General features: G+C 35.9%; 1 protein-coding gene across 3 annotated transcripts in view; it reads left to right on the top strand.

Moving 5' to 3' along the window:
* Positions 1-245: 245 nt before the first annotated feature.
* Positions 246-22,539, top strand: part of NAV3 (neuron navigator 3) — a 413,781-nt gene continuing 391,487 nt past the window's right edge. For all 3 annotated transcript variants that reach the window (XM_082761391.1, XM_082761390.1, XM_082761389.1), the window contains exon 1: positions 246-328. In XM_082761391.1, the coding sequence (XP_082617517.1) occupies positions 257-328 (72 nt within the window). In that variant the 5' untranslated portion in view covers positions 246-256. The remainder of the gene's footprint in view (positions 329-22,539) is intronic.

Raw genomic sequence — 22,539 nt, 5'->3', positions numbered from 1 at the left:
TCGTGGATGAATTATTTCCCTTCTTAAGCATCAGCTCTTTAAAACACTATGGTGATTTGGAAAGTCCCAAGAGTGAACTGTGAAGTTTTCTTCATCTCAATCAATGGGTTTCTTAAGCATTTCTCCAAATCATTGATGTTCAGAGATGATGTGTGATGGAAAAAACACCCTGTCTGTGTGTTTATAGCCCCTGTTTTTTGGATTAGTTTGCTGTGTTGCTGAACCGAGTTTGTTTCGAGGGCAAGGAGTGAATGTGATGGATTTATCTTCAGAGATGAACAAACATGGAAGGAATCCAGTAAGTCACAAACTAGAAGATCAAAAGAAGGTAAGATTGTTTTTAATTGGACTTAATTATATTGCAACTGCTTGCAAACTCTTTGGTTTTTAGTAAACTGAAAATTAATGTGCTTTTGAGCAAAAAGCATGCCATCATACAGAAAGTGAACTGCTGTTAGGGGAATGAATTTCTTTATTGTCTGGTAATTCTGTTTCTAATACAGCCTGATCGCGTGGTAATTTGTGTCAAAAGCTCCCTGAATTTGTCTGTCAAATTGTTTGGCAAAACTGTTACTCAGTTGCTATCTATCAGTGCTGTGTTAGTGCCAGAGACCTGCTGAAATAAGTGTCTGACATCAGCCTGACACTGTTTGAGGTCTTTGTCCTTTGAGTGTGTGGATAGACACTTTTTGTTGTGTCCTATTGGTAGTTTTATATATTTTGGTTTTCAGATACTTACTTGTTGTTCAAGTTTCATCCTTCAGTACCCAAGGCAATTTACACATGTAAATTCACATTTCCATATTATGGGAAATCTTTTTGGAAATCCCGCTTCCGTAATGGACAAAAAAAAGATTCACTTTCCTGGTTCATCTATTTTACTCAGAGTATGGTCTGGAAACTTTTTAATAATGATTATTTCATAATCGCAATCTGATGGTTTTTAACATCTTCAGGTCTTTCTTCTATTTCCCCATGCTTTATTAGTCTTTTGATGTGCCAGCTGAGGGGTTACAGACTTGGAACATGTTCTTCCTGGTGTGCCTGGCCTCTAATGGGAGCTCTGCAGCCAGCAGAGAGGTCACTCTGGGGCAGCATTTGTGGCTGTTGTGCACTTAATACTGGGCCTTAAAATGAGATTTAGTGGCCTTTGAATTACTGCATAGGTTGAATGAGGCTGTTAACATCAAAATAATGTATTAAAGTACATATTATGTACTTTATTATTACACAGGCTTGTTACAGTAAGTGCTGCTGGTTTTGGCATGGAATATTGGTATGAAAGCCACTGTCCAATGTTTCAAATAATTTTGATATTATTTGGGAAAAATACAAATTGGGGAAATTTATGAGCAGCATAAATGAAATTGTTTTAAGTCCTGGAAAATTAAATACTTGGTTTTCATGCCTTTGAAATTTGTATTTGTTAATCTAAGTCATTCAGTCACATCTGATAGCCTTTTAAAGAGTGAATTGCTGGAAATATACCATGATAACACATACAATGAAATTATTAGGAAAATATATTCAGACTTTGAGCAGGCTCTTGGTAATGGAAAAGACACAGAGGTACATGATAGGAGATAACTGGTTTAGAGCATGGGACTTTCTCCAATTCATAATTCCCACCCTTTTGTTGCATAAAAGAAAAGCTGTGAAATATTAGGGTTAATCTCAACATCCATTGGACTGCTTTCTGAACCACGGTTATCTGACCTGAAATTGATTATGCTCTAGGGGGTGTGTTTTTCTATTTTTCTTTTTTTTTTTTTTTTTTTTCTTTTTCTCAAAAGAAAGATGTTTTTTCATCTCTAAGTGCATTTTGCAGATTCATGTATAGAGGCTGATTCTTCAGATTGCTTAGGAGGAGAAAGGTTGTTTCAAAGAGGATCTGTGGTACCTTGAGGTCAATTTTTTCTTTGAGCAAGGATATTTTATCCAGCTGTAGAACTATGAAAGAACCACTGAAGACTCTGTAGCTGCTAAAAATATCTGGTCCTGTGGTACAGTTCATGCTGAAGAACTGAATTTCATGATCATAAACAGAAGTCTGGTTAGTTTTCATTACATACTAGTTAGTATGTAATGAAAATTACATACATAATTAGTATGTAATGAAAATTACATACTAGTAGTAATTTAGTAATAATTCTAACTAGTAACGTCAAACCTTTGGTGAGCCAGTGTCTGCTTTTTTTAAAGAAGGTTACTGTTATATTTTAATAAAATGAGGCTTCAAAACAAACAAGAAACACAAGGCATTGTAGTAATTTGGCTATTTCTTTCCATTAAATTGTGTGTAAAGTGTATTTAGAAATAAATTAGACAAGAATAAGTGAAATAAAACCATACTGTTTTGGAAAATATTGTCTGATTCATTGGCTGAAATAGATGCCTTACTGCTGGTATACCTGGATTAGGCCAGGCAGAAGTCAAGCTGAATCTCTTAGTTAGCTTGTGTTCTCATAAATAAAGGAAAGATACCGTGTTCTGGAAAGACTCAACTGTTTTGTTGCTGCAGAAAGTACTGCCTCTGGAATGTTTTCTTTTATTTATTTATTTATTTATTTATTTATTTATTTATTATGGGGAATTTAGAAAAGAAAAAACCACTCTTTATGCTAATTAAGGGTATAAAACTTTGCAGGTGGTTTAAAAAGTGTAGGCATTTGGCATTTAGCTTTTCTAATAATTTCAAAAGATAGGACAAGCTATATAGCTGTTTTTCTTAGATCTGTAATTGGGTTTAGAGGACTATATATAATTTTCATTTTGTTAACTTATGAACTGTCAAGTTTATAGGGCACTCAGATATGTGTCTTATCTCAAAACACATCAAATGCTATCACTTGCATTTTAAAGAGGTGCATACTAATTTTATGGCTGCAGAACTATCAAGCTCCTTAGTCTTTCCGTAGTTCCAAGACATAATGTTTTATTGATTTCTGTCAATATTATGCTTGTTTTTGTGGGCCTGGCAGGTGTCTCTGGGCTCCTACTCATGCGTATGAGCCATTATGTATAACACAAGGCTCAGCCAGAGAGTGAGAGCTTTTGGTGCCTGAGTGGAAGCAGTAGTCCAATTTCTGTGGCTGAATAGTTGAGGAAATAAGGGAGGCAGGCTAACAGTGGGCAATTCAGAGAGGAAAAAGAGTTCAGGAACATCATAGGAATTCAAATCAATTGATTTCAATACAGCACAGGGCTTCCATCTGCAAAATTTTCTACCTGAGAGTGAAACCTCAGGGAATTGGTAATGGGTTTGAATGTGCATGTCTGGGATGTCCATCACCCTTATCTGCTTGAAGACCATGTGTCCATTGTATCTCAGTCCAAAACATATCCTTCCTTCCTCCCATGCTCCAAGATGGACATTTCAGGTTAAATGCAGTGCTTCTACATCTAATTGTTATTCCTACAGTGTACTGTAATTTCTTATTTTGAAGGTATGATAATATTCAAGGCTTTGGGACATGAATGCCATTAAGAAGCAAATGCATTTATCACTGTTTACAGTGGGATGTGCAGATACATGATTTCAGTGCAAAGTAAATGACAGAGAGAGCTATGAACTACTAGTTCAAATAACAGGTTTCAATATCCAACTTGCTGTAAATAATCATTTTAAAATCCAGAGAAGACTGCTTAATCTGTATTTCATCATCTAGTGGCATTATTCTGTTTTCAAAATCCATGGAAAAATGTGTAGTCTGCTGATACATGCATAGTCTATGCTAGCCAAATCTGTAAAATACATTTCCAGAATTTCCTGTCTACTCTAGTCATTTAATTATAATATTTTCCCCCCCAAAGAAAGTCCCATCATGGGCATTTCTTTGACACACTATCCAGGTTATTCGGTATCTTGGAAAAACACCTGCTTGCTTTAGGCAGGCAAAGCCAAGCCTTTGAACAATGCTGCAGCTGTGGCCTTGTTTAACTCTGGAGCCTGACGGTGGGAGCCTGAGAGTGCACTTCACCGTGAGCATACAGATATGTGTGAAGCAACAAACAGGCAAATAACACAGGTTGCCATACCTTCAAGTATCATTTATCTACTTGACCTTGTTTAAATCTGTAAATTTTTTTCAGAACTACAGCAACATACAAAATGGTTCCTGGTGACAATAGTACTTCATTTCTTAAAGATTTGGCACATCTGCTTCATGGGCTAACTAATTTACTGCTTTCTGATGTTCTACATTGTCTAAAGTGTTTTAGGAAATACAAACCCTCCGTGCTTCTATCCTAACTCACACCAGATGACGTGTGTCTAGATTCGTAGCCCATCATGCAGAATACAGCAGTAACAATATTGCAATACTGATAGTTCACAAACCAGGAATCTTTGCATCTCAGTTTACACCACTCACTCCATGGATACACAGCCTGCACTGTTGCACGTCCAGGATGCTTACTTCTCAAAGGGGTATTTATTTATTTATCTGTTTTCCCCTCATATTTTCTTGTAACATCTCTCAACCAAAGCCTAAGCAATGAGAAAGTAAAGTCCGTTTGTCTTGTATATTTGGTTTTTGCTCTTGATGTATTTTTAGGACAGGTGAATTCTGAGGCCTTGGTTCTTCTGTTTAGAGGCTGATCCAAACTGAATTAAAGTGAAAGGAAGTTTAGCAATTCCTAATCACCACCCGAATATATACTTTAAAGTTAAATAACAGAAAGTATAGCAATCTTGGTTACATTATTTCCATCAGTCTTTCTGTATGCAGATGAGCCACTGAGCTCAGAGGATTTTTTAAGAGATACCATGACTCTATTACTGGGCAGTAATTAAACATAATTAATAAGCAGGAATACTGAGTAAGCCTTGTCTACTATTGGAGGTTTTGGACTGAGTGTGTGCACAGCCCTGCTGTTTTCCCCAGTAGCCACTTTAAGATTAACTAAATGTCTAATAATCATAGAGCTTTTGGCTGATGGGATAAAAAAAAGATTTTACCATCAAAAACGTTAGGCAATCTTGTTATGCCTTTAAAGATCAGATCGAGAGGTTTAGAAGGGACAGATGAAATGGGAGTAATCAGCATGTACAACAACTCTTCCTCTATGCCCTGCCTACTTTATCATTGTCAATATTCAACATTTCTGGAAAATTGGATGTCGTCATCATGAGACAGTTGGGCCACCAGTACAATTTGTTCTCGCAAACATGCTCACACTGCTGTGTCTGTACTCCCCATTTTCATGTCTCTGTTCTCATTTTTATGACTAATGTAGTCAGCCAACAACTGTTTTTCAACAATAAAAGCATTAAATTAAACCTGGGTAGGCCAGGTTTATTGCTTTTGCTGCTCAGTAGCTCACTTCTGTCTGAGAACCTAGGATCTGGATGGTGTTGCTTCTCTCCCTGAAAAAGTTGATTTCTCCCTTGCTGATTTTACTTCTGCCTCCAAGACAGCTCTGAGTTTTCTTTCCCACCCCCTTTTCCTTACCCAGTCCCTCTTAAACATATACATATATATACATATTTGTGTCTTCTATGTTGTTTTGTCCATCTGCCCATCCATGTCTATGTCAGGAGATGCTTTGCAAACAACTGCAAGTCAGAAAATCTAGCAAAGAGTCACAGAACCATTAAGCTCAATGTTCACTGTTATCCCTTATCTCAAAACAGCTGGTGGGTTTTATTTTTCAGGATATACATTCAGGGTTTTAACCAAGAATAGGGTGAGTGGATAGGTAGAACTCTTCAGGGTTGGAAGGAGAGGATCGTTCTCTTCTAGTTTTGCTGTTGTGTTTTCTTTAATACTTCTGAATTAGGCAGAGATAGGAAGAACCCACCCAGCTGATAAGGAAAAATGGGCTGTGGGAATAAAACTGTGGTTGGTTTCCAAATTCGTTGCTAAAGCAGCCTGTCACATATTACATCCTTCTTTCCTTTAAACTGTCTCCCTCCACACACCATGAGTTTTCTGTTTCAAAATTTATGCTATAAAGACGTGAATTATTTCCTTCACTGTCAAACCTCCCTGGGGCCCCACCACCTGACTCTTGCTCTCTGAAATTGTTCCATGCACTCTGCTGGTGCAGTTGTTCCAATTTAAAAAATAATCTTCACAGGCTAAGTACATTGTATTAAATATCATTTTATGGAATATGAAACTGATATTTAACAATTCTTAAAGTTCACGCCCTCTGTTTGCAGGTTTTGTTTTTCTTATTAGAGAACTATGATATAAATGAGTACCCATTTCTTTTTCTGCTCTTTTTTTTTTTTTTTCCTTTCCCTTATTCTTTGCCTTCCCTAACCCACTATCTGCAACAAAATCTCAGTTGCAGAGCAGTATTTTGACCCGATGCTGAAAATAGCTAAGATATTAAGTACTGGTTCATTGTTTTTATTAGATACCGACTGATTGTATTTTATATTTTAAGAGTATGTCTTGGTTTCTTAGTCGGCTGCTTTTTTTTCAACTCACTGTTATTATCTGTAAGCTGTCGCTGTTAATGCATGACTGATAGCTGATAAAAACTTGCTTAGGAATACCAGGTAAAGGCTGTACCAGGGTATCCCCACCGCCTGGCTGGAAGAAGCTCAGCTGCTTTGCAGTTGGTTGTGCTGGCAGATTTTTGCGTAATCAGATAGCTGAAATGAATACTATTTTGTACGTACACATACCACATAAATTTTGACATGCACTACAGAGTGAGAGGAGGAAGGTGGCTTTTTCCTTTGGCTTAGTTACTTTTTTTTTTTTTTTTTTTTTTTTTTTTTTACTAAAAGTGATAAAATTACTTACTGGCCTATAGGTCTGGTAGTACTATTAAAGGTAAAATTTACTGTTTCTACCAGTTCCTCTTGTATACGTACTAATAACAATGTAGATTTAAGCATTTTGTTTCAAACTGATTTGCCTAATCCAGAGTGAGATACAAGGGCTAGGAAGCAGAAAACAATGAAATTTGTGGAGGCAATATCTCATGATTACACTGTTTGCTGTGGGAAACCTTGATGGTTACAAATTACCTGTAATGTTTTTATTTGTCAAGTATATATAATAAAGAAAGAAAGAAAGAAAGAAAAAATGCTAGAGGCTTTCCACCATAAATCCTTGTTTTTAATTGCTGTTCCCCCTACATTTTCTAAAGAAAGCTCTTAGCCTCAGGACAAAACAGTTGAAGTGATACTAAATAGCTAAGCTAGTAAATAAGATGGTAAATAAAATCACATGGCTTTTTTTTTTTTTTTTTTTTTTTTTTTTTTGTACTGTTTTATTGCAAAATAAAGAAATCACTGTAGTAGTTAGTATTTTATTGTTCTTCCTGTTATTATTTTTAAGAAGTGTTACTGAATGATATTTGCTTAGCTGATAATGGTTGGTTGCAAGCAATATTTGTTTTGAAATTTTCTGTTGCTCTTTGAGTGTGAAATGCCAATTAGGAAAGGGTTGGGCTGCTGAAATAGTGTGCGACCCAGTCCTGTGTTTTCCTTCTGAAGAAGGAGCATGAGCTTGAGAAGCAGTTGCACAGAGGTTCTCCACCATTGCTGAGGCTCCTATGTGATACCTTGCCTTGCACTGTGACATTGGGGATTTTTATCATAGAACTGCATGGAGATCATACCATCAAAAACTTCTTTTGAGGCTTTTGCAGTCTGAAGCAAGAGCTTAAAAGTAGGGATGGTCTTATAATCTGTTTTAGGGTGTCAACTATCCTGCTTGCCGACTTTATTTATTTAATTTTAAGTATTTTATTAAATCTTGTGGACAGTCCTGTATCAAAGTGGATATTCAGAATAAAGACCTATTTTCATGTTCCCCTTTCCATGAATTTCGAACTTTCCATGGGATTGTTTTCTACTTTAAACAGGCTCTTTACAACAAAGACTAAAAACTAAGAGCCAGAATTCCTCACAAAACATTGGAAAGAGTAAGTAGAAATAAGTTCAACTTTCTTCTTACCCCAGTTCCAGACTAATATTTGAATGTCTGAATGACCAAGAAGGGGAAATTAAGTAAATAAATAAATCGCCAGACCAATTTTGATCTGAATGTAACTAACAACACTTTTTTTGTTTGTTTGATAATTGTTCTAGTTATAAATGAACTGAAACTGTGCTTATGAAGGGGTTGGGAAAAGTTGTTGCTGTCGCCATGTTTGTTTGGCTACTTTATCTAAATCATTCTGTGCTGTTACCTTGAGATTTTAACTGGATCCTAGGATCCAGTGCAGGTCATGGATTCTGCATCCTGTCTGGTATCTCTTCATTCTTGCAGTGCAATTGAAGCATTGCAAATGCCGTAGAATTTGGGTCTTCTGGATTGCAGTCTCATCTACTTTCTTCTCTAATTCCCCCAAAATTGTTGTTGTTGAAATTGCAAGAAGCAGCATCTTCTACTGTTGCTATATCAGAAGAAATAAAGCAGTGTACTGCAATCTGCTTTTGTGGGATATAGAGACTTTTTTTAGACTGCATTTGGTATGTGCTAAAGCAAATGTCTCTTGTGAGACTGTTGTGTGCCTGCTTGTAAAGCAGAGCTTTAAAAGTCTTTTACATTTGTTCTAGATAGGTCTAGCCTTAAGCAACGTATGAGAGGACACCTCTATCTGCTGTTCTGTTTTTTTAGCTCCTGACTAGCAACATATGGCAGAATTACTGACTGATCACCAACAACAATTAATAGTCTCACATCAAACCAGATCTCGTTTTCATGGATGCAGTATATAAATATACACTATGAACAGGGAGAATTGACAAAGCTTGGTACAAATGCAGAAGTGATGCACAGAAAAGTTTAAAGCCTAGAAGCCTAGCTTCCTTAAATAGCTTTTTTTTTTTTTTTTTTTTTTTTTTTTGATATTTCCTGAAGGAAATTCATGTGGAAGAAATAAAAAGCAACCTGCAGAGTGGTACATTGCTGAAGCCACATTTGTGATAATGTGGGCAGCCCATACTCAACATCAAGACTCTCTTCTCAAGAGAAGAATCTTGAGAAGAGAGTCTAGATGTTGTCACAGAGTGGATGGCTATACTTTGTTATACCGTGAACTTAAGAGTGCATTCCTGCTGCATCCCAATTAAAGGATACTGCTGGGAGATTTTCTGGTTCTGTTTTTTATTTTTCAGTTCTTAGGTACTGGTATTAGCTTTTCTGAAGTACAAAAGAATGCAAAGGTAGGAAGGAACTTTGGAAATGGTTAGAAATTTATTTTTAGTGCAAAATTTATTTTATTTTATTTTATTTATTTTATTCTATTTTATTTTATTTTATTTTAATTTTCTCTCACAGCTGGTTACCAGCAAGCACAAGCATATCCATGTTGATTTAGATATAAGCATGTGTACATGTATATATACAAACTAGCATAGTTCTACTCTATGTTTGATGCAGTAAATGAACAAAGCTTCTTTGCTAAAAGAAAAAAAAAAAGTTGTTAGAGCTACTGAGTTTAATAGCACTCTACGTGACAGCTGCATTTTGGGAGGAGGGGGAACAAAGCAAAGCAAACCCTCCCACACACAGAACAATCTTTCAGGGTACTTCCATGTTAGTAAACTGAACCTTAGAGTGTTACTTTGTTTGTCTGTAGTATCTTTAGATGTAATAAATTTTTGTCTCATGAGGCAAACTGCATGGAAAACCCATACAGTTTTTAACATTAAAATTTCTTGATATCTTCTAGAATGGTCAGGATCAGGCAGAGCTATTTCCATTAATGGCACTTTCACTTGAGTGACTGAACAGGGACAGCCCCCGACATTCTGAACAGCAGGCATTACCTGAAGCTGTGGTGCAGAGCACCTACGGTTCCAATTTAATGTTATCCTTCTGGAAGGGAAAATAGGCCTGTGGTCGAAATGCAAGTCAGCAGGCTGTCTTTATAGGTTGGGCTCTTGATGGTTTTGTTTTGTTTTGTTTTGTTTTGTTTTGTCTGCTCCTTTCTTTTTGTTGTTGCTACTGCTGTTGTTTTCTCCTTCCTGTCAGGTGTATTCTCCTTACCTGTCATCTTCCTGCTATCCTTGCCACATGTTTTTTGCCCTCTATCTCTTTGTCATCATTTTCCCTCTCCCCTTGCTCAAGTTAACTCTGCTTATCATTTTGTTTTCAGCATGCATGCACACATACATATACAGAAGCATGAATGTATATGTGTACACACTCATAATTACATGAGTATTTTGAGTGAGTATATAAACATGATATAAACATGTGAGCATACAAACATGTAATATGAACAATCATGTATAGGACAATCTCTAGTGTAATCATACATTAAAATGTTTTGTTTCCTCTTTATTCCATTTGTTCCTTGATTATCTATTTATCAATTTTATTTCTGGAAAATAGTGTCCTTACATCAGAGGTTTTGTAACACATATGTAACCCTATGTATATACACACACACACACATACACACATATATATATATAATTGTCTGGTGTAAACACTGTATCTATAATTTGTCATTTGGAAGGGCTGATTTCCATCAAGTGCTCTTTTTGGCTCAATTACCAAAAAGGCGGTCAGATGACTTTGTATTTATTGTTGGCATCATAAATGAGAATCAAAGGAGAGTACAACACACAAATGCAATAGCCTCTAGAACTCCAATGAGTATCTGCAAAGCACTAATACGTGTTGTACCCTGTGATGGGCATGATTTTAAACAGATTCTGTTATGGTTACTACAAAATTTGCTTTGATATCTTGAAGATATTTCTTACTTGATGTATGGTGATTGAGGTACATACTGACTTCTTGATGGATGATGATCTTTCTCCTTTTTTTATTTTTTTATTTTTTCCCTGAGTGTGCTGACTTAAACAAAAATTACTTTAAACAACTGTCACTTTTAACTTTAAGGTAACAGATCACTATTGAAGTTAAAAATTCTATAAGATGGTTATTTTGATTGCTTGAATCTACTGTGTTTGGAGTAGAACAATTGCTTCTTTGTGAAACACCATCTCTGTCTGTGTTATGCAATAGTTTATTAATAATTTAAATATATCTGTTGTGGCTGTATCCCTTTAGGAAGGATCCCTTTAGTAAGTAACGCTTGAGGCAGAAAGGCTAAAGGTCTGCTTCTCTTCTAGCTTCATTGGTTTTCTTCATACCCTCAGGGAAGTTGCTTAAACTTGGTTTTACCCATCTGTAAAATTAAAAGATCTGAATCATTGACCATTGATTTTTCTCAGAGCATTAAGATCCTCATATTGAAGGCCAAATATCCTTGGCTAGTATTTAAAATAAATACACTGCAGTTAGAGCTATTTATTTGCTTTGCGGCAGAAGAAAGGAATTCTGGTCATGAATCGGAATAGACTTGTGCTGGTGCTGTACGAACACAGAACAACAAGGCTTTGTCTGGCTTAAAGACCTTACGGTTTGCTGGTCACTCCCCTTGATTCCACTCTTGTTTTTAGTACCCAACAGCAGAATACACCTTTTTATGGATTCAATATGTTGTCTGTACAAAATCATCCATCATCGAGGCATTAGGTTGTACTATGAGTGGAACAGAAGGGAGAGGTTTGTGTACACAAAGAAAGACCTACACAGGCTTTGTCTTTCTGATATGCTCACCAAAATAAAATAAAATAAAATAAAATAAAATAAAATAAAATAAAATAGTGCCTTGGCTGTTAATACATTATATCTATATTTTCTTCTAATTTTCATATTTTCTCCACTGTAGTCATCTAAATGTCATCTCAGAATTTCAACAGTCTGTTTGGCTGTGCATTAAGCAGGGACTGTGTTCTTAATTCATTCAGTACATAACTAAAGTAGATGTCACTTTCCTGTCATTGTCAACTGTCACATGACTGCTTCTTACAATGCCAGTTACTCATTTATTTCCAAATGACCATTTAAACAAACCATATAAGAGGAAGAGATTTAAATGGATCAGTAGGGGAGGTGGAAGAAAGAGGTTCATAGAAGAAAATTACAGAATTTTCCAAATGTTTTCCTATGTCAGTCTAGACAACTGGGATTTTGTTCTTTTCTGAAAGCAGAAGGAGCTGGTAACAGCGTGCTTTGGAGTAGCATTAGTCTGGGTGTAAAAAGAGCTTTCTGGCTCAAAATCTCCAGGAAATCCCTTAAATATGTACCAGTAATGCAAGCTGATTTGCAGAATTGTGCAACCCACAAAGAAGAAATAAACGATGCATAAAAACAGCACTCAAAAGTCAAAGCTGTCTGTTAAGGAGTTTACTTTGGTGATTAACTGACATCTCTTGGAAAAAGACTTCAATATTCTACGCTATCCCATGCTTGACAGTAATGAGCTAAAATGGTATGTAAACATTATAAACAAAGATGATCCCAAGAGCAAAATTCCTGAGTGGATCTGTATTTCAAAAGTGCCAAAGAGTGACTATGGAGATATCAGAGCTGATTTTAGCCCATCATAAGTAGAAATAGTGAATATCTTCTGCTTTGTTCCCACCCCCTCCTCCCTAGTGTTTTTTGTTCACTTTCAGTTTGTGTTGTTATAAATAAACTATTAAGCAGAAAAAGAGTTGCAAAACACCTTTAACAGTAGTTAGCCTTTTTTTTTGTTGTTGTTGCTCTTTACTTATTTGTTTATATAAATAAGATGATGAAAGGAAATAAAGTCATTCTTCCACAATGTGTGTCTAATAACTGTAGCCAATACAAATTTGATCTGTCAAAAATCTTGTTGTGTTATCTTGATATGTCAGTTCATGGCATAGCTAGAAAGAAAGGCGGAGTTGTCATTTGTTAGCAGAACAGCTGGCGTAACAGACTGGAAGTTGTGTTCTCCAGGAATTAATTTTTTACCAAGGTAAGTTCAGTCACTGGTTTTAAACTGTTAATTTTACAGCTCAGGCTGTGCTGCTTGCCTGTGTAACAGTACAGTTTCAGAAGAGGTAAAAGGAAAACCATGGAGCATATGTTGGGGGTGGGGTTCCTTTTTTAATTTTTATTTTCTTTCCCTGTAAAGGAGGGTTCTCAGACTGAGGTTGATTGCTCTGACAGCTGCCCAGGGAAATCAGAGACTCTCCTGTATGGGAATCAGAATGTGTATGCTATATATTTGTTTAGTTTGTCTCATTTATTTTATTCTCTTTCTTAGCAGGATTTTTTTTTTTTAACAAAACAACAAATTAAACCTCACTGGGGAAGGGGAGGTGGGGTGAATCCCTTACTTCTATTTAATATTTGCAAAATATACTCATTTGTTCTTTTCATGGGTTACTGCTTAAGAAGATGTAATCTGAGTATATTAAGCTCCATTTTTTTCCTTTCTTTAATGCAGTATATGTTTAGGAATGTTGTGAAGATAATATTCCTACAAGTGCAGCACTTGAGTTTAAGGAGTTGAAAAAAGGAAAAAAAGCACGAAGGGGTAGGAGTTGTGCATGGCAAAAGCCTTCTTGTATTTGAATATTTATTTCTCTGGGTGTTTTTAGCTTTTAATACCATGTGTGGTGATTGCATGCACAGGGAAGGATTCTTTATGTTTGCAAAGTACTATGTGACTGTCTTAGTACTGTATCTATAAACACATCCTGTAGATGTTTCAGGGATGTGTCATGAATGTTTGTCACAACATATTTCTTCTAGTAAATTATGCTGTGACCCAGTTCTCAAAATCAGATAAGTAGCTCTGTATGGACTCTTTAAAGAGGTGGCAGTGTCATGGTTAAGGTTGTGTTCAGATTTATACTATATACTTCGTGGTAATACTCTAAGCTATCATAATCCAGACTTCTTAAATAAAAGTAGGAATTTTTCCAGTGATCTTGGCAGGCTTTCTGCAAAGCCTTTAAATTTTTTGAGGGTTGCTCTATTTTTTGATGTAACATCTTGTTGCAAAAATTGTACTTGGAAATTAGGAGAAATTTCTTCTCAGAAAGAGTGGTCAGGTGTTGGAACGGGTTGCTTAGGGAGGTGGTGGTGTCACTATCCCTGGAAGTGTTTAAGGAAATGTTGGACGTGGTGCTTAGGGACATGGTTTAGTGGGTGACGTTGGTGGTAGGGGGATGGTAGCACCAGATGATATTGTTTTTTTCCAACCTTAATGATCTTCTGATTCTGTGAAGTGATGTGAGCTGGGGGAGGTCAGTGCTTGCAAGGTACCTGTGCTCTGCATGTTCTGGGGTGCCCCAACTGGTCGTTGCCCTACTGGCCATCTGCCTAGCCCAGTGTCTTCGGGAGGTGAGACCAATGTCTCCCTAAGGAGGAGATGGCAGCAGGGTAGAAGAGGAGCAGTTTTCATAGTCATTCCTTCTCTTAAAAAACCCAACTGTTTTCTTCATAGTCAAGGGCAGCTCAGCCTTGTAGGTGGAGGATGAGGAAGATGGATGAAAAGTTCATGCAGATGAGTTTTCTGTTTGCTTTCACAGTTTGTGTGGAAAGACCATTGGAAAACTACTTATGGAATTCTGGGGATTTCATGTAGCATAATGAGACTTACTTCCTTAGAGACAACTGCAATCATTCTTGAATTTCTTAATATTGGAGCTTTATTTGCAAAGTATTTTTATGAGGTCCCCTCTCTCCATGCTACTTAAATTTTTGTGCTTGCTGTATGTCGTATTAGCTTTTAATAAATATATTGACTTTGAGCAGTATAGAAACTTCGCTTCTGAGTAGTATGGAAATTTACTTCTTGAACCAGTTCATGTCACCAGCACAGAATCAGGTGCTGTCTTATTTTTCACATGCACATGCATTAATTACATGCTAGTCTAAAAACCCAGCTGCAGTAAACCTCTGGTACTGCAAGTTGTTCTCAGAATGAAATTACACTGATATGTTAATATTTCTGTCAGTTTCAGATAAATGCAAATGTTGGGTTATTTTTTTCTGCTTTCATGGAGTTCAGTATTTTTTGAAAGTTATAAGTGTCCAGTCTTTCTTTCATATGGAAATATGTGCAGAAGATGAGAATATAGTTCTACAGTTTCACAAGGCTGACCTCCAGTGAGGATTAAATTAGATTCTTCAGACAGTGTAGCTCTAAAGGTTACTGAAAAGAAAATGAAGCACTGGATTATGAGGGAAAAATAACAGATTGTCTTCCTTGAATGAAATTCTGCAAAAAGTGTCATTTAATGTGTATTTAATGTGTTTATCTACATCCTGGAATTTTCAAATTAGCTTTTTCTTTATATTCTTGGCACAAATAAAGAAGTATCTATTATCTGGTTTGAATAAAATTTTTAAGGCAGGATCATGAAAATAAACTTGTTTTAAGAAGTAACGGATACTTGTTTTTCCTTGCAGCTTATCTTTGTTTGATTTTCTTGTTTTTTAATAACTGATGTCTACAAATAAGCTTAAAAAAAAAAAAAAATAAGGAAAAGATAAAAGCTTGCAGTATTGCAGTACTGATTTTAACCAGTAATGATGATATTGTTGAAAATTTTTGGTATCCAGTATTGCCATTGTTCATTACTTTGACAGACATGATTTGACAAATAAAATGTGTGGCATTTCTTCCAAAGGATAGGAAGACGTATATAATAGAGGAAGAGTTAGATTTTGTACTCTGAGACTTTCTAAATGAAAAGTTAAAGTAATAGGGATAAAAGTAGCACCTGCGAGTCTGTGCAAGTGAAGTATACTTAGGACACAGATAGAAAGGGAAAAGCTAGAAATGCCTGTATGCTCCCACCATAGCCCAAATACCCTAAAATTGCTGTAATTGTGATAATAGTTGTGACCTAAGCTTGTCAAATATACATATTTGGCTGACTCTTGCTCATTTCAGGAGTATGTCTTTTTTTTTTTTTTTTTTTTTTTTAAACATTCTATATGCTTTCTCTCACTCTTTATTATTATTATTATTGTTATTATTATTATGTTCTTCTTTTTCCTGTAGCCCCTCCCATCCTCTTCCTCCCCATGGTATTTTATCACAAACTCAAACTGCAAGCTCTTTGGGATGGTGACTTCATTTTTACAGCACATCCATGCAGTGCTTGTTTAAACTAAGCATTCAACATAATGTTTCACGTCTAGGTTATTTATCCTAGTTTTGTTAAAGTTTAGAGAATAGAGTTTTTTTTGGTGGTGTTGGTGGTGGTGGTTGTTGTTTTTGTTTTTTTCTAATGCTGCTAAGAGTGTACAGGTGGATCTGGCCCATTCATTGCTATAACTCAGGGTGGAGATCCTCCTCCCTTAGTGCTGTCATTTTGCAGGCAGGCACCGCTAGATGTTTGTGTGCCATATGCAAATACTTCTCTTTGGCCTGGCCTTGCCAGCAGCTGCCCAAGGGAAGAATAAGTAATTATTAGCATTCTTCTTATTATTATTTTTCCCCATAGTAACTTATATTCAGGAAGCTCTTTTGGAGTTATAGTCAGGGCTAGGAAGTCCCATGGTGGTAGATACTTTTTGTATACATACAAATCATAGTCTGAAATGAAAAAAATGCAATCTACACAAAAGTGAGCGGCATATTTCTGAGTGGTTAATCTGGAAGAGCTTTCCAATACCAGGCATCTTCATTTTATTTGCCCTCACTAAACACAGGCTTACATGCTTGTAAGTGTCCTGAATAAAATGTGGTATTTGAAGGCTGTAAATCTAACAGTAAACTGGATATGCTCTAGTGTATTTTTAGTGTTAGAACAACTTGACAATTAAAATTATGTCAGAGATTTAGAATGCTACAGAATGACATAATTTGGTGGTGTTAGTGCATGTGTAGCTGTGCTTTCTTTTAGAGACATGGTCAAAGTAATGTAGCAGAAAAGTCGGTTTTCTCTGGGGAAGAAAAGATGTCATGTTCAAGACTTGATCTTACCAGATTCGTTTTCACTGATATGGTTATTTCAAAGGCTTGCCTGAATGTTTTTAGTACTTTCTCTACTTGTTTTAAATAAAACAAGTGCTTAATGAGTGTCAATTAAAGTTGTTTTTTTTTTTTTTTTTCCTTTTGTGTTTTTTTTCAAGGAACTCTTTAGTATCTACTTTTTGTTTTATGTTGCACAAAAAAATGTAATGACTTTTCCTGTGAGTATTTAACATTAGATAGCCTATTTAGTTACAGAATAGATTTTGTTGGTTTTGCTTCCAAAGAAATAAATGTACTGAGGTGTCATATCTATCTCAAATATCCTTTCATGTTTGCTAACTGTCGTGCTCTTAGTTCATTTTAAGATGTCATAAAAAGTATTATTTCTGTTCCTTTTCCCCTGATTTAAGTGAGGATAGGTGGTGATGATACAGGAGCAGACTTCTTGAAAGAGAAAATGGTAAACCCAGGAAGGCTTATCTGCCTTTTTATTATTTGTATTTCACCAGTAGTGTTTGTCTTACACGGATATCTAGTAGCCTCTATCTAAAGTCAGACCACATTGTGCTTGCCACCTTACAAAATTATATGGAGAAATGATTTCGGCACTGAAATCAGTGCATCAGGACAAAATCTGTGTGGGCAGATTGTAAAGACAAAATTCATGTTGTTTTTATTTTTTTTTTGTCTTCAGTTAATGGATTGTCTTAGTCATGATTCAAAAGGGTGGCCATAGTCAGAATTTGTCTGATAAGTGAAAATGCATGGGGCCTTTAGGCATTCCTGGCTTTGCAAACAGTAACCATGAGATTCTTGAGCTAAGAGGGAAGGGAGGAGGGAAGGAAAACTAGATGTCATGAAAAGACAACATACTTGAATCTACCAAAAATGACCTTTTCTTTTAACGTAGTACAGGGTAGTAGTACAGTAACGTAGTAGTGTTTGATGTCTGGACCTCATCCTCATGACATTTTCTCACAATTAAAGTGACATCTGTTAGAATATCAGCAGGTTTGATGAACTTTTCTCTGCACAAATAGGCAGTTCTTACGTCTGAAGTGAGATGAGCCCTGAGTTAGATGCAAGTATAAAAGTTCAAGTGAAATCAAAGTTCTATAGTTAATAGAACATGCAGTTAATAGGAACATGCAGTGATGTTATGCATTCTCAGCATAATAGTTTATATAGCAAGAGAGAACCATCTTGACATCAGTTATATTATTATCGTATAGGTGTTTCTAGTGAAGATTTCTGATTCCTCATCATTTTATGGTGCATATAGTCTCAAAAACCTTAATTTAATTTGGCAAATGGCATTTTACTTTTTTTTTATTATTTTATTTTTTAAAGGAAGAATTTTGGTGGTTTGGACTTGCAGCAACTTTGGTCAACAAATATTTTTTACACCATTCTTGCCATGTTTCCTTCTCACTATTCTGAAGACTGGCAAATGAAGTCATAATGTTGAGTAACAAATCATGTGCAGTTGAATTCAGTGCTGATTAGGACAAAAGGATCTTGCATAGGATAGATCACAGTGTGGTTTGGATGATTGTGAGAGAATCTGCCCCGGTAATAGAAGACAGAGAAGCCATTATAGTTATCCTTGCTTGCAAGTGGCTGCATCTTTGCCACTGCAGTGTGCTACTACAGTTTGTATGACTATTTATGGTTGTACAAATACAAATTAAACTATCTTTACTGTTTGGGGCTTAAGTGTTATACTTAGTGGCTCCTAAATCAATTTGCTCTATAGAATTATTGGTGCAGCTTTGATAAAACTTTGCCTTTAGCTAAATCTCTGCAATTACATTGGAAGATAAGAGGCTGCTGTCCAAGAACAGCTGAAGTCAAAATGTAAAGACCTTTAAGTCACACATATGCCTCAGAGAATAAAATTTGATCTGCGGAAGTTACTTTCTGCAGTTGGTGTTTCTTAAGCTAACATAAAAAAAGTGCCCACTTTTCAGCTTCAAGGGGGAGTGTAAAATGTTTCCACACCCAAGTACATTTGATGTGGATATCATAGTAAAAGTACAAAATGCTCTATATTTAATATTCAAAACAGTTGGTAAAGAAGCACTATGAATGAATATAGCTATGCATTGTTTTACATGCAATATTTTTCATTTCTAGCCTTTCCAAATGGATATGGTCTGCCATCTTGCACTACCATAATGGCATTGGTGGTTAAAAAGCTTGTCCATATAACATATAAAAGTCCAAGGGAGAGCATTTTTGGAGGATGTTTTGTCTTGTTTCTCATATAATCCCCACCCTCACAACTAGGAAGGTATATACATATGCATATATAAAGATTACGTATTATCATCTATCAAATAGCTTCAGGAATAAATAAATTTATAATTGCCTCCTATTCCTATCCCAAGAAAGGAAGAATAAAAAGAAAATGGAAGCACTTACCCTTCTAGTGTAAGACCCTAGTATTTCGAATAGTGTTTGACCTTTGAGCAAAAGAAACAGTATTGATATGTATGCACACTCATGTATTTTAATAGGATTTGCTTTTGATCCCAGTGAATTTATGAAATAGCAGTGAGAGCAGGCTCCATGCATATAAATTAAAAGTTTACTTGGTATTTTTAAGCTAGAGATGTTATTTTCATTTTTCATCACAAAATTCAGTCTTTCGAATTACAGAGGTTTGTGTTTCTCAGTTTATTTTTTTCCCTAGGGCTTGATAGCTATAGTCCAAATTGTGTTTCTTAGATGAATTTAGCTATCTACTTTCAATTTTCCATGCTTTACACTATATTTGAAACTTGTCTGTATTTTCAATGAGCATTACTCTAGAATGTCTCTTTCTAAAAAGATACTATGTTAACAATCTCTTTCCCGTACTCCTAATCTAGTTATGTGTGGCTGGAGTCTCAATGAAAAGGAATGATTGTCTTTCTCTTTTTTTGGTCTCTGCTGATAGCCTTTTTGATCTGATATTTTAAAGTTTATCTCATTTTTAAGCTAATAGTAACTGAGGAAATATAGATTAGAATTGCAACCATGCAACTATTAATTTAATCTTTCTGAAAAATTCACTTATAGCTTTAAAATGCTTTGTAAATGCAGCAATTGCTGTAGCACTGTCAATGTTTGTGTCATTTCTTATCGTATTCTGTTAACAGTGTATCTGTTTTCATATATAAATATAAATCTATATAATATTTTTTTTATTATTATTTTTATTACTGCAGTAAGGTATGGAAGTCCGTCTTTCAATGTAATCATGCTTCCACTGCTGGTGGATGATGTGGTTAATACAACACAAGTTTTATGATTTAATTTAAATGTACTCTTTGGAAACAATTCAATCAGACCTCAAAAATAAATAAGTGCCTATAAAGAACAAGAATTGACAGGAAAAGAGACATTTGGAAGGCACTGAAGGAGAATGAATCAATTTGCTGATGCATTATTTCTATTCTGATCTTGTTTTTTTAATGACTTTCAAGCAAGTAGCTGATACTGTGGGAAATTTATACAGGCATATCATATTAGACTTATTCACAATGTACTCATAAAATTCACAAATGATAAGATAAGACTTGAGAATTATGCCATTCAGACAATATACAGTATTTTAATAGACATGCAAATGGGATTGGAGGTGTTCAGGATCATTACTGTTTAAAACCCATGAGCTGCAGTAGATAAGTGGTAGCATCCTTGCCTGTCCTGGGCTGTGTCAGGCTGTCTCCTGCCTGGAGCCTTTAGAGAAAGACCTTGCTGGAGTGAATTGTAACATGGTGCCACTAAATTTGAGTCATTGGGTCCTTTAAAGGGGTAGAGAAGCTTGTTTGTTTGTTTTAAACTGAAAGATGTTTAATTTGGGCCATATAGGTTGGGAAGGCAATTAAAAAGGGGTTGAGGAAGAAACCAAGGGAAGCGTTGTAGCTAATCCTTATGCCTTTAAACTCCAGATGTGAATCCTCAAGAGAAAGGGGTTATTTTGTTGTAGCCTTGGTTTCCAAATAATTGTAAGCACTGTAGGAAATGGATTGTGTCAGTGTAACATGCCTTCTGGATCACTCTGTCTTTTCTCTGAGAAAAATGATTGCAATCAGGGAATGAGAGGTAAAAATCAAAACTCTTTCTAACTGGCTGCGCTTTGTTAGAGGAAGATCTAATCAACCCATGTAGAAGTTCCATGCTTTCTACAAGAGCTGATATGATGCTCTTAGGTACCAATTCTTAGGTTGGAAAAAATCATTCCTTTGATATAAATTGCTCTACTTAAGATTGTTTAGCATTTTTCTTGCAAGTCATTTTCAGAAGTGAATGAACCTTCATATTGATTTATTCTAAGCTAAGGTTTGGCAGCCTCTAGCCCTGGAATGGATGTTTGACCAGAGATAATTTTTCTGAGTCAGGGGTTGATTTAGACAGTATGGCTGAATCATAGGTTTGCTGTTTAAATTCTAAAAATAGCTAATTTTTCATTATCAAATGCCAAATATGCATGCAAGCATTGTAAAGTATTGTATAATATTGAAAAGCATATCCCTCATCTAGAAAAGCATATGATTTAAATATACATTATTTTCAGTGCAATCAGCTTAAAAGAGAGGGATTTCCACATTTTCACTCTACTTTTGAACTTTCTAATCTTTCTAAAAAGTTACCTTTGATTATATTGTTCTTTTAGTTGATCTCATGTTTAGTTAGAAGTTCTTACACTCTCTTTTCCTTTTCCCTTTCCATCTCTGCCATCATATTTCGATGTTTACAGTGCGAGAAGCATTGCTGAAGTTCATCAGCTGGGCCCAAGCACATAACATGAGTACAGTCAGCTTAGTATCATTATTGCAGTAAGGCATTAGTTTGCTGTTAGCACCATGCACCTCCATGAAGCCAAGAAATTTTCACTTTAAAGTTTTAAGGTCTTCAACAGTTGAAGACAGTGTCACATATTGGTGCTGGCAGCTTGTTGATGTCTACAGCCACACACACTTGTGTTGTGAGCAGTGGCACAGCCTCCCTGTATCGTAGCCACCAGCTTTCCAAAGGCATAACTACATTTTTGTTTATGCTTGTACCAGGCAAGATACAGCTCTGGATGAGCATGGCACTGTGCCTGTGCGATTATGTCCTGCAGGTTCCTAAATGCCATCTGGCAGTACTAGGGGGCCGGCTGTATCAGAGTATTGAACCAAGGAAGAGGTTGCACAGTAAACTTGCTTCACCTGGTTCTTGTGTGCCGTGTGTGGAAACTCCACATAGATTGTCCAGCCTGAACATAAGCATCACATGTAGGTGCATGGTGAGCTGGTAAGCCTGCCAGTGTAACCTTTAGCTTTAGATATGCTCACTTCTGAGATTAAATTCACAATTTAATGTTGCTGTTACATGGATTTATTCATTTAATTCCTAATTATTTTTTGAAAGTACTGTATGCCTGAAGACCTAAAACCTCCTGTCTCTACTGAAGCTGGTACTTTCAGATTCATTGAAAACCTGAGCCATGGCATGTGGTTTTTGAAGTCTTTGAACTGCATATAGCTGTCGTTTGAGCTCTGTCTACTTCAGAGGGAAAGGAAACACTTTCCTATTCTACTCACAGACAGCCTGTGCTGGAGGGCTGCTGCCTTTTTTCTCACAATGACTGCAGCAGCTAATCATGTGTAATCCCTGTGTTACTGCTCACAAAGAAAATCTTTGGGCATTGGAAAAGCATAAATTGGTGGATATACACATTTTACATGGATAGATACTTATATTTTATTCTGTAAGTCCTATCATTTTGGATCCACCATTACTCTGCTTTTTTTTTTTTTTTTTAAC

Source organism: Aythya marila, assembly GCF_965140915.1.
Source record: "Aythya marila genome assembly, chromosome: 1".
In the NCBI taxonomy this organism is placed as follows: Eukaryota; Metazoa; Chordata; class Aves; order Anseriformes; family Anatidae; genus Aythya; species Aythya marila.
The sequence above is the reverse complement of the archived record's forward strand: the minus strand, read 5'-3'. Positions and strand labels throughout refer to the sequence as shown.